Source organism: Sceloporus occidentalis, unplaced genomic scaffold (assembly GCF_023333645.1).
Source record: "Sceloporus occidentalis isolate IW3139 unplaced genomic scaffold, rSceOcc1.0.p SCAF_1, whole genome shotgun sequence".
Lineage (NCBI taxonomy): Eukaryota > Metazoa > Chordata > Lepidosauria > Squamata > Phrynosomatidae > Sceloporus > Sceloporus occidentalis.
Window position 1 is genome coordinate 246,460,914 of NW_028316981.1, and position 12,805 is coordinate 246,473,718.

Consider the following 12,805-nt stretch of genomic DNA (forward strand, 5'->3'; position numbering starts at 1 on the left):
TGGAATAGGTCAAAACATGATGTGGAGCCAACATTTCAGATTTCATGCAATGTTGTAAAGACTACTTTTTAATTAGTATTCCTTTCCTCAAGATCACGTGTGTCCACAATGTGTGCATGAACAGCAGCGAGGTTACCAAATTTGTCACCACACCCTCCACACTCAAAACATGGTGTGGTGGGAGTTGGCAAAAAAAAGGCCCCTTGTGCATTCCAGAGGGTGTGAAGGCAATTTCCCTAGGTTCCTTTCCTTTGGGTCATTTAAGCTGGGGACACCAACAACAACAACAACCGGATGCCACAATGATTTTGGGTCACTTTCTTTTTACAAAAAGATTTCCCAGTGCCTAAAATATTTCAGTGTCCTCCAAACATAGGAATATCCTACATGTCATCTAAAGCAGTGGTTTCCAATCTTTGGTCCTCCATTTCTTTTGGACTTCATCTCTCAGCTAACTTGGCCAATATTCAGGAATTATGGGAACCAAAGACCAAAGCATCTGGAAAACCAAAGGTTGGGGACCACTAATCTAGTGGGTGCAAGAGGCCAGTTTCAGTTTAAATCATGTTGGGAGAGGATAGGAAGGCATGAAACAAGGCCCTCTGAAGTGCACCATATGCAGCCTCTATGCATCAGGGAGTTTCCTGTTCCTGCCTTAAGTCATGCTGTCCTGATTAGACTGGTTAACTGTAATGAAAAATAATTGCCATTGGAGAAGGGGGGACAAAAAAAGATCTTGGCCATGATTCCGTACCACCTACTTAGCTATATAAGCACCTTAGTTATGTAGCTATACAGCATCCCAACCTGCCCCCCCCCCCCAAATCCTCCCAGGCAGCAAATAATCGTGGACTGTTCTTTTCTCAATCAGGAAGCAGCTGAGTGACATCCCCAACCTTTTCCATGAACGATAGCCAATGTGGCAGTCAGAGTGTCTGTCACAATTCCCCTTCACACTGGAGATTGCTCACAGGAGGAAAGTGGAAATTTGTTGACAGAGGACAGACCCCTGTTGCTTGTAGTGGTTGTTGTTTGCTGGTGAGTGAGGATTTTGGACTTTCTTGGTTCCTATGTATTCACTCAACTAGTGAATATGTAAAGATCATTAGCATGAACCACTCATGTTTGCATAACTCTGTGTTACGTATTTGTATGTGCTAGTGATTTTCAGTCCTCATGAGCAATCATGTATCACTTCAGTCCATCTCCACAAAGTATTTGTTATTAATCTGTGGCGTATGTCACTGATTAGAATTTCATGTTAGTAAATTCAGCAATGATGCTTGAACAAAAGATGAAATGAAATGGGAAAATAATCATGTAAAAATAATGTACTGTTTATAAAAATTTTTAACCCTTAGCATAATTCATCAGGAGTCCACCTTTAACCAAAAGTTGTGAATATTTTGGTGCATCTCATGTTCATTCAGTAGGACTGAGATTTGACAGAAATTCCCAGTAGATTTCATTCAGTATGACAATGTTACCATTAAGAGTGTTTTCCTAGCATAAATCAGATAGCAGAGTTTATCCAAGAACAGTTATTCAAAAGACAATGTTATATTTTATAACAAACATTTATAATCCAGTTTGTAACAAAGTAATCCATCATATAAACAAATGAATTGGTCATACACTAAATAAATATCTCTAAATACTAAGAACTAACATTTTATTTTTCTCTTACAGGACCCGATCCAGCAAGTCCTCTATACACAGAACTCCCTCTGCAGTCAGCAAATTTAATTTTATCTTCTTTGATGTCATTCAGCCTCAGCAAGTTTTAATTTAGTTCCATGCTGAGTACAAATATTTAACAGTTTTATGCAGCAATGGCCACTGTGAGCTTATTTTCATCCCATACTGTACACAATTAAATGACATTTTTAAAACGTATCTTTAAGTTGCAAAGAATATCTGGAGTTTCAATATCACCTGTATTTGGCTGGATAAAGACAAGCATGACAACACAACAAGAGCAGATGTATTCTGGACAGGAAAGGTTTTGGTTTCCACAAGCAGTTGTATTATGCTGCTTTCATTTTATCAATAACTGGGGAACAAAAGAATCCAGAGGGATAAATTAGACTAGTCAGTTCTTCTGACTTTTGGAATCTTCTCCAAATTCCAGAATGATGGGAACTATTTATTCCAAATTAATATGAAAAAAATGTTGCAGTTAAATTTGATTGCTTTCAAGAGTAGATTAATCTACTTTGCTGGCCTGGCTCACATTTGGGTTTCCCCCCTCCATCATTATGTATGTAAGGGTTTGGAAAATTATCGGAGAAGGTTTTACACCTTAGGCTAAGAGCTGGCCAAGTGCACAAACTACTGATGACAGTTCACTCGCTACAGCATCCATCTGCTTTCACTAAGACACACAGCGAAGCAGGTGGCATGAGTGCAACTGATACAACTATCTTGCAATACTTGAACACAAGATTGAAAAGGAGAGGGCCTGTTATGTTTGCTATACCTGGTTTTGAACTAAGATTGATTACATTTATAATGGAATCTGTTCATGCACACATGGCAATAGTGTGATTGTGCACAAGTGGAGGTATGATACACAAAGTGGAAACATTTCTAAGAGATGAAGGGTAGGACAAACAACTCAACATGGCAGCAAAAAATACTGAAGAGCAGGCTCACAGACCTCCAATAGTATGTGAGGAGGAAGGAGAAGGAAGAATGATTGAAATACGGAAGGATGGCTCCCTAGTGGCAAGCTATACTGGCTTAACATAGGCATGTTACAGACCGCCCAAAACGGGCGGTCTCGCGCCACTGCCGGTTGCTGCGTCCGGGAACCACAGCAGCCAAACCGCACAGTTCTTGGGCACAGCAAGAAAGAAGCACCAAAATGGTGCTTCTTTCTGCGCCCCGGAAGTGGCGCTGCAAGGCGCGAGGCGCGCACTCATGGCATCACTTCCACCACGCAACATCCAGACGCTACATGTCCGCGACGTCAAAATGGCGGCGCCCATCTGTATAGGGCACCGCCATTTTGACATACTCATTATGCGCGAGGGGCAAGGCGCGTCAGGAAGCGCCGCCCCTCACACGTAACAACGGCGCCTCATGGGCCCGTCTGTAACGTGCCATAAACTACATTCTCATGAATGATTTCCAACAGTTGTGGTCCAAGAAATTTCACTGCCTTAGGCAAAGACAAAGTGGCAATACCCACCCCTTTTCAAGATACAGAAGATGATAAGACTGGCAGTTGAATCTTATTACAATGTTGCTTACAAGACACTTGAAAGCAGCAGACTAGATTACCTAAGAAGCCAGTGATGGCCATGGCAGTGAGGGCCATGGCACCTGACCAGCTAAGTTCAACACCTCATTGCTGCCCTAAACCCACAGGCAGCATCTATTGCTTGCAGCTGACTCACTCTGCTTAATAGCAGGTTCAGGCCATGACAAACCTGCCATTTCTAAAAGAGTTCTGAGAAGAACAAATGTTCTGATATCTAAGGCTGATATCCATTTATTGGAAGTAAGCCCCACTGAACTATGTGATTTTTCTTCTGAGAAAGCCTTTATGAGATTTTGATTTAATGGGATTCCTTACACCCACTCATATCTTAGTTGAAGGCTGAAATTTGATTGCTTATGGGAACAGGTTCAGAGATGATCACAAGCCCCAAGAAGTCACTATCAACACATGAATAAGGGGCAAGTTAGCTCTAGGTCTGTTGCTCTCCTCAGTGGAGAATGACGAGTCTGAATAGGAAAATCTCCCCAGAGTGTGGATACTCTCTATGTGATGGGGATTCTGATTTTTGTTTGGGGGGGGGGTCCTGATTGTGGAGGGTGTCCACACATAGGAAAAAGCTCTCTTATTCAAACTCACTGTTCTCCACAAGAGGAGAATGACAGAATGGGGGGTGGAATGGGAGCAATTCCTGCTTTGCGGGTTGACAGAGCATGCTTAGATAATGACTGTACAGGATTTTTGTGAAGAAATAAAGTACTGTGTGACACATTTTCTTTCCTTGAGAAAAAAAATCATGAATGCTATTTGCATGTTATTTCCATTTCATAGGGAAATTCTGATTGCATTATATCATATCAGTACTGTAATATATTGGGATATGCCTTTTTAATTGTTTGCAAAACATCAATCTAAAAGAATGTGACCAAGAAGTCACTATGCGTATTGTACCATACTTACAGTTTGAAATGACCATACCTTCACTTTTACCAAAGGATAACATATGCAACTCCTCCCCAAACTTGACATTGCAATTTCTAATGTAATTGCTCTTTCAGTAATCTATCAATACACTTTAGGATATTTTGGGATGCTTCAGAGAGAAAAGTCTTGATACCATCCATTTCCTATAAATCTTCACTAATATAAATATATTGGCAGGAACTTTGACCAGCAATAGTAACTTCATAGTTAAATAATTACATTTTCTCTTAACAATGACTGATTCAGATGATCAATATCAATGCACAATTATAAAAAGACAATATTAAGTACCCTTTTATTTCCCTTTGTATCAAGTGCAGTCTTATGAAAGGAACAAAATAGAAAATTATTTATATATTAGAGGCTCATTCTAAACAGAGACAAAGCAACATATTGTTGTCTCCTGGGGAAAAGAGATTATGGTATGTCTGTACTTTTATTATAAATAAACACTATGTGTTATGATTTCTTCTTGCTAGTAAATTAAGGACATTGGTTCAAAAACCTATTCCACATATGCAAATATTTGACTAAGTTGTGTTTCCTTAAGAAAACATAGTCCAATTGCATTTAGAGCAAACAGTTAATAAGGAGGTCATTTTAATACAACATTTAAGGTCTGTGGTAGCCAGTACCATTGCACTTCAGAAGAAAATCCTCAGTTTGTGTGTTTTCCTCTTTTTTCCCCTAAAAAATAGAGATATAGTCAGTTATCTGTAAAAACTGTAAAGGTGAAGAATAATACTGTTTTGTTTTAGTCCTCATATAAATTATAAAACTCAAGTTTGCCAGAGTCTCTTTCCCAGAGGAAGCATAAAGCACTTTTGTGGTACCTTCACCAGGAAATATTTGTATCACATTCAGTTTGACAAACACAATCAAGATTAATATTGCATCCTGAAGCCCGGAGAGAACATTCTTCTGATGCTGTCCTCAAGATGGATGTGCTCTGTGGGATTGTTTGATTGCCATGGTTTCACTCAGTTTATATAGATCAAAGACCATAGAAAGACACCACACCTATCAATTCAGTAGGAATCTGTAATATTTCTGACAGCAGCCTCTGTTCATTTGAGGTCAGTGACACATCCTTTGGAAGACAACGAGGAGTTTTAAGAATGCAACAAAAAAAGTAGTAATGAGGTAACCTCCCTTAGGAAGGCAGAGTAAGTTACAATGTCAGGAGACAGTTCGGTTGTACCTGACGCCTAAATGTTTTTCTAGCCAAATTTCAGCTAGCTGTGTGGCAGAGGCAAATGTACTTGCTTTGGATCCCAAACACATCTTGTATTGTTTAGGATCTAGGTTGGGATCACAATGAACTGGATGGAAAACGTGCACAACACCCACTTCTTGACTTCTAAATGCCTTCAGTCCAGAGCTTATTACTTTAGTAAATAGGTCTACATCCTCAAGTCCCCAGCCTTGTATTGAGGTATCAAATCCGCCAGCACTCACAAGGTCACTTTTGTAAATACAAGTGATCCCAAACCCATAGTCTCTCCAAAATCCAGTTTTCTTTGTGAAAACAAAGTTACTGTCAGCTGGAGGGTTGCCGCCATATGTTACTTTGGGGTCATACTGACTAAAAATAATAGGATAATAAACTTGTTGCCCTTGAATGGTGTTGGCTCTACACCTCTGAAGAAAATCTGTGGTAAATATTAGGTCAACATCACAGAATAGAAGCAAAGTGTCATTGTCAAACTGTGAGGAAGCAGTTTCAAGACCTAAACCTCTAGAAAAAGCTCCTGTCATAGGAATGATGGTCATGTCTGCCATAGGGTACTTATTGTGATATTCATTGATCAACTCTCTGTGTTTATTGGAATCCTGACCAGAGTCGGAGTTAAATAGGATAATTGCCAGCTTCACATTCTGCCTAGAGATAAGGCAAGTCTTTTCAAAGTTCTCCATAAATCTTAGGAAAATATCGTATCTCCCTGTGAGAGGGACAAGAATGTGAATCTTCTTGTCACTGCTTCCCCCTATATCTTTGGTGCCTTGCAATGATGAAAACATCTTCAGGGAATTAGAAAGAAAGGAGAAAGACTGCACATCACTATTCACATTTTCTTCAAGGCTTCTTACATCCAGTTCTTCTTCCTCTCTTAAAAATGGTTTACTAAATAACTGCTGAAGGTAGGCATGCCGTCGAACTGGAACTGTAACCTTTCTTCCTTTGTGCCTTTTATATAAAAGAAGCAAATCCAGGATGTATTCCACACCATGCAGAGGGTCAACCCTAGAGTACCCATACTGTATTTCATTGAAGTCAATAAGCCTTCCTCTAGATTTAGAGTTCTCGTTGATCATTTCCATTACCTGCATTACAGTGTCATCGAGTGCTGCTCGCATGATGCTATTAATGCTTTGTCTAGGTGGTTGATTCTCAGCCACAGAATAAAGAAGCTTTTCAGTTAGGAAGTCCCATTCAATGACTTCATTCCTGTCACGTGGCTGAAAGCGATTGAAAGATGGCATCATTCCCAAAAGCTGGTCATCTTTGCTCATTTCATCACTACTGAGTTTGCTCATGAGGGCACTTTCCCTATGAAGCTGGATGGTGCGGTAACGCAATTCTGAAATTTTTCGTGTCAATATGTAATTGTGAAGCCTATATTGATAGGCTGGCCTTTTATTTGGATGCAGCGTGATTGCATTGTGAATTTTGCTGTTGTGAAGATCTTGTATGTAACCCTTCCTGTTGTGTTCATAGTTTTCATGGAACAACTGTTGCATCTAGAAAACAGAGAGAATAAACAGTATTAGGTGGGTCGAAGGGATGAGAAATTAAGTAAATATCAGCTAAATCATATCATTATAATTTAATATTATATTTCTTTAGCAGATCAAACATTATTCTGGTCCCGCACAATTTATATTCCATCTCTATTACTTGTGTTTAAGATATCAACATTTGGCTGAAAAATCAGTGATAGACCACAGAGTAAAATAATAGGGGGAAAAGTTAGGAAGAGATGGTGAGGCTCACTAGCTAGCTAGTTTTTAAAATGGAAAAAGCAATATGACAATCATATTTTTATTAAAATTTCTATGGTTCCTCTAACCCAGCATGAGAGCTGATTGACAGCAGAATTTTAGAATTTAGGATCTGATCCTGGGATTTTCCGTATGACAGCTGTATGCTTGGCTGTTGTGTTACACCTTCAGCTAAGGCCCACATAACCTGAACTCGTTTCAGCTTGATCCAAGTTCATTATGTTAGAGGATATATACTTAGAATAAATTATACTGCTACACTGATAGGCTTGGAATAGAATGTACTGTAGCACAAGTGGATCAACATAAAATTTCACTTTATGCCATTTTCACAAGGCATTAGATTTTCAGACAACTATGCTGGTACAAATATTTTCATTGTTGGCTCATATGGACTTAATACCAAATAAACAAAACATAGAACCATAGTAACACCAGGCCATGCAGATTTTGTACAAGATTATGCTAGATGCAAGGCATTCAGCAAATCCCACATTTCCATTTGAGAGTTCTGGTTTCTGAACAATCCTGAGGGACGTTTTTAAAAGGAAAGTTTGATAAAACTATCTACTTGTGGGTTTCAACTAGAAGCTGGCACAAAATGTTGGTAATATAATATTTTTTATAAAGAATACCAAGTTGAAAACTGGAACAAATAATGTAAATAATTTAAAAATCATTAACACTATATTAGCAGAAAGACATCATGATTAAGATTGTCATTAGTGTTAAAAATCACATTATAAATACTTGTGACTTATTATTCCCACCACATCACCACCCATTTTTACAGTAAAATCTGAAAAACAGATAAGCATCATTAAGATAAGTATAGTGGGATGGACATCCATGTTTTGCTCAGAATTAGCAGATTTTTTTGCAAGCATTATTTTCAATTACAAAAATTACAAAAGGCTGAGAGTTTCTGAAACTACTTGTGGAATCAGGCATTGCAAAACAACAATAGACCTGATTTGCGGGGCATACAAGCAGTTGTTGTTGTTATGTGCCTTCAAGTCACTTCTGACTTCTGTTGACTCAAAAGCAAATCTACCACAGGTTTTTCTTAGCATGATTTGTTCAGAGAGGGGTTGCCCTTGCCTTTCTCTAAGGCTGAGAGAGTATGATTTGCTATGTACTGTATATGTATTATCCTACTTGAGAGTATGTATTTTCCCTGGAAGAAGATTAACCATCCATTATGAAGCCAAGCCCTCCCTCCAGTCCATCTGCCTTGGTCCAGGCCTCGGAGGTAGAGAGTAACTGCTGGACCTCACCCCCTTTCCCTCCACCACTCCCTTCTCCTTTTGTGTCATGTCTTTTTAGATTGTAAGCCTGAGGGCAGGGGACTGTCTAATTAAAAAAGATTATATGTACAGCGCTGTGTAAATTTACAGCGCTTCATAAATAAAGGTTAATAATAATAATAAAGTCACCCAATTAGTTTCCATCAACAAGTGGGGATTCAAAATTTGGTCTCCCAGTGTCCTAATCCAACACTACACCATGTTGCCTGTTCACACAGGCAGCATTACAGCCAAAAATAATGGATGCTGACAGTCCCAAACAGCCCTGTGGAAAGTGGACTAGTCATAGATGGAGTGTAAGCAGCATCAAGAGAGGGAATTCATGCACCCATCTTGATTCTTCTCATAGTCATGTCAGCAGGGATGGCATCTTTAAACATCACTATTGTGAATGCTTATTGCATCTGTACATGCGAGTTGAAATTTTACCCAATCCAATAGAACAATATTTCATTTCTTATAACATTTATTACCCCACATTCTAAAAAGCAAGATGGAAGCTAGGAAAAAAAAGAGAAATGGGGAAAAACAAATCACCAGGAACAGATAATATTCCAAGAGAATTGCTTCAATCCACCCTGACAGAATCAACTCTAATGCTAATCAACATATGTCAACAGATATGGAAAACAAAAAGATGACCAACAGATTGGAAACAATGAATACACAGTCTCCTCTCCATTTTCATGGACTTGGTGTCCACATCCCTCAGAAATATGCCAGCAGGAAGCGGAGGGCAACACAATGGGGCGCGTGTTTGAACCGCATGCATAGTAGCGCACACAGGAGTGTGGTGCCGTTGTGATAAACAGGGACTCCAATATCAGCCATCTCCCTGTTTCATGGGGGAGGGGGTCTGGAACATACACCCCTATCCACAAAAAAGGAGACAGAAGACTGCAGCAACTATAGGACTGTGGCACTAATCTCCCATGCAATCAAATTTATGCTCAGAAATCTTCAACCCAGACTCCAACTATACATGGAAAGAGAAATCCCAGAGGTCCAAGCAGGGTTCAGGAGAGGAAGAAGCACTAGGAAATATATTGCAAATGTAGGATGGCTAATGGAGCACACCAAGGAATTCCAAATGAAGATCAGCATGTGCTTTATAGACTATAGCAAAGCCTTTGACTGCATATAGATCATGAAAGGCTATGGAATGCTCTTAAAGACATGGGAGTGCCAACACATCTGATAGTTCTGATGAGGAATCTCTACTCAGGACACAAGGCTATATTCAGAACAGAATATGGAGAACGAGAAGGATTCCCAATTGGAAAGGGGTCAGGCAACGCTGCATCATCTTACCCTATCGGTTCAACTTGTATGCAGAACTTATCATATGGAAAGAAGGCATGGACACAGAAGAAGGAGGAGTGAAAATAGGAGGAAGGAATATTAACAATCTGGGATTTGCAGACGACACCATACTACTAGCAAAAACATCAGACCTAGAACAACTACTAAGAAAGACCAAGGAAGAAAGTGCAAAGGTGGGCTTACTGTTGAACATAAAGACAACAAAAATACTGACAACAGGGAATCTACATGAATTCAACCAAGACAGTAGTAATATAAACGTGTTCTCATGCCTGGGATCAAACACTGACCAGAATGGGGACTGCAGACAAAAAATCAGGAGAAGATGGAGAATGGGGAGGGCAGCTATGAAATAACTAGAAAAGATCCTAAAGAGCAAAAACAATCAACTGAGCACAAAGGTTAGAACTGTACAAGCCATTGTATTCCCTATTACCATGTATGGATGTGAGAGCTGGTCAGTTAAGAAAGTGGATAGAAAAAATCAATTAATTTGATATGTGGTGATGGAGAAGAATGGTAAGGATTCTATGGACTGCTAAAAAGACAAATAATCAAGTCATAAAACAGGTCAAGCCAGAAATCTTCCTAAAAGCCAAGACATTTAAACTGAGACTTTTGTACTTTGGTGGCATCATGAGAAGGTATGACTTGATGGAAAAATAATAATGCTAGAACAAGTAGAAAGAAGTAGAAAGAAAGGAAGGCCATATGCCTTTTCAAAGCTCTTTCTTTTCAGAGGGGGTCTGATCTATTATTTTGGAGTTCTTTTTACCCACCTGGATTTTTCCCCACACACTCACCCACACACACATGCACATATTTTTCATCTCTGTAAACCTTTGAGTTCACTTGACATCCCAATAGTTCTGGTCTCATTTTGACTTTGCAGTATCAGCATCTTAGCCTGAATATAGAGAAAAAGTGGTACTGGAAGCTGTTTTCTCTTCATTTTGAATATAATTCCTGCCTTTTACACTATTACAGTATAAATCATTGGAGAGAAAATGTCCCCCACCCCATATTTTGGAAAATAAGCATTTACAAATATCTGTACAATGGAATTTTAAAAGTCTTTATTGGCCTTTTTAACAATTAGAAATATTGTCAAAGTACAAACCACACAATTATGTAGAGTCTCTTAGGCAATACTGAATTAATACAAATCTAATGCTGATGCCTATTGACTTATGTTGAAAAAAAGAAGAAAATAATCAAATCCAATGTTGTAAAGAGCTCCTACATGGTACAAAGGCTTTCTGTTTTTGACCTTCAGTGACTCTTTTACTTTAAATCAAATGCTGTATTTCATCTAGTAATATGCAGTAATTAACATGATTACCCATAATTAAAAGTGATTCACAGAATTTATACAGAAAGTATATCCCTTTTTTGTCCTTTATAACAAGGAAGAGAAATATGTGACCCCGCAGATCTTTTTTGACAGTAACTCCTATCATTTCTTGCCATATGCCAAGTTGATTATGGAAGATGGGAGGTACAGACCAACAACATCTGTGAAACTATAAGTACTCAGCCCTGTTTGTTTTGTAAGCTTCCTTTCACCCAAGATGGGACCCAGTCTTATCATCTAAGATCACAGTCTACATAGATTCAGCCCTAATTGTCCAATATTTTTTTTAAAGCTCAGCCATGTTATAATAGAGCATTTATTGAATATTTATTATTATTATTATTATTATTATTATTATTAGTCCTTCTTATATTTCCCCCCAACTTTGTTGATCTTATCATCACAATGCTTTTATATTGTAAATAATTTAATTTAGTTTTATAATCAGGGATTGACAGTTGGCCAGGAGATTAATTTTAACTAGATTTGATATGTAATACACTGTTTTTAGATGCTGTAACCCACCTTGATTCTCCATGAAAAACAGGCTATAAATAAATAAATAAATAAATATTATTATTATTATTATTAATTCCTTACCAGAATATATCCCCCACAAAATAGAATCAAATACAAAGATAAACTCTTTATATCAAATATGTTTTGATAATTTTGTCAAATTATGGCCATAATCCTCAAGTGAGCATTCACTTTGCTTTCCCACTATTTTTTGTTACTGTAGTTATTAACTCCCCAAAAACACACAGAATAAACACACTCTCCTATCAGCTTCTATGGTTATTAACTTATATCCTGGGTTAGGCCCACGGGGGGTCTCTAATCACCCATCCTCTTTTGATATCATAAACTAAATAAAGCATAGCCTGGGCAACCCTTCCACGGCCCTGATGCGGATACCATTACTATATAGCAGCCTCAGCATGCAAGATAACATAAGGAGTTGCATGAAGGCCCCAGGCTTTGATTGATCGAGTCCAGACATTTGGAGGAGGTGAGGAGACCATGACTATAGAGCAATGGGCTTCAGATTTAATATAAACAAACACCGGCAATCTTGTGGGCTAATTCTATCTACCTGGAAATGTGTGTCCATTGCTACCCATTCACGTCTCAGTGTTACCGGAAAACTACTTCAAAGTATTGCCTGGGCAAGCAGGCACTTTTTCCAGGCAAGCATTCTCTGAAGATGCCAGCCACAGATGCTGGCAAAACGTCAGGAAGAAACTCTTCTAGAACATGGCCACATAGCCCAAAAAACCCACAAAAACCCGAGGTACTGTAATTTTGTAAGAAAATGATCTCCATATGTTGTCCCATTACGAGTCAGATGCTTGTCTGAAACACAAAGATTGTTTCTAAATGGCTGAAACTTTACTATTGGAAAACACAGAAAAGACACTAGAAAAGACAATTAAGTCATAATTCCTAAACCAGATGTTGTTGGACTGCAACTTCCATTAGTCCCAGCCATCTCCAGATACCACACCAGCAACACTTGATCTTAGCAGGGGCTGTGCACAATTTTAAAGTATATCAGGATACCATTGCAAAGAACAGCGGGAAGACATGTTTGCATTTACATAGCATATT

General features: G+C 38.7%; 1 protein-coding gene across 1 annotated transcript in view; it reads right to left on the minus strand.

Moving 5' to 3' along the window:
- Positions 1-1,591: 1,591 nt before the first annotated feature.
- LOC149323712 (chondroitin sulfate synthase 3-like) overlaps positions 1,592-12,805 on the minus strand; it is a 94,899-nt gene continuing 83,685 nt past the window's right edge. Inside the window, exon 3 of the mRNA XM_089491294.1 lies at positions 1,592-6,949. Within this exon, the coding sequence (XP_089347420.1) occupies positions 5,387-6,949 (1,563 nt within the window). The 3' untranslated portion in view covers positions 1,592-5,386. The remainder of the gene's footprint in view (positions 6,950-12,805) is intronic.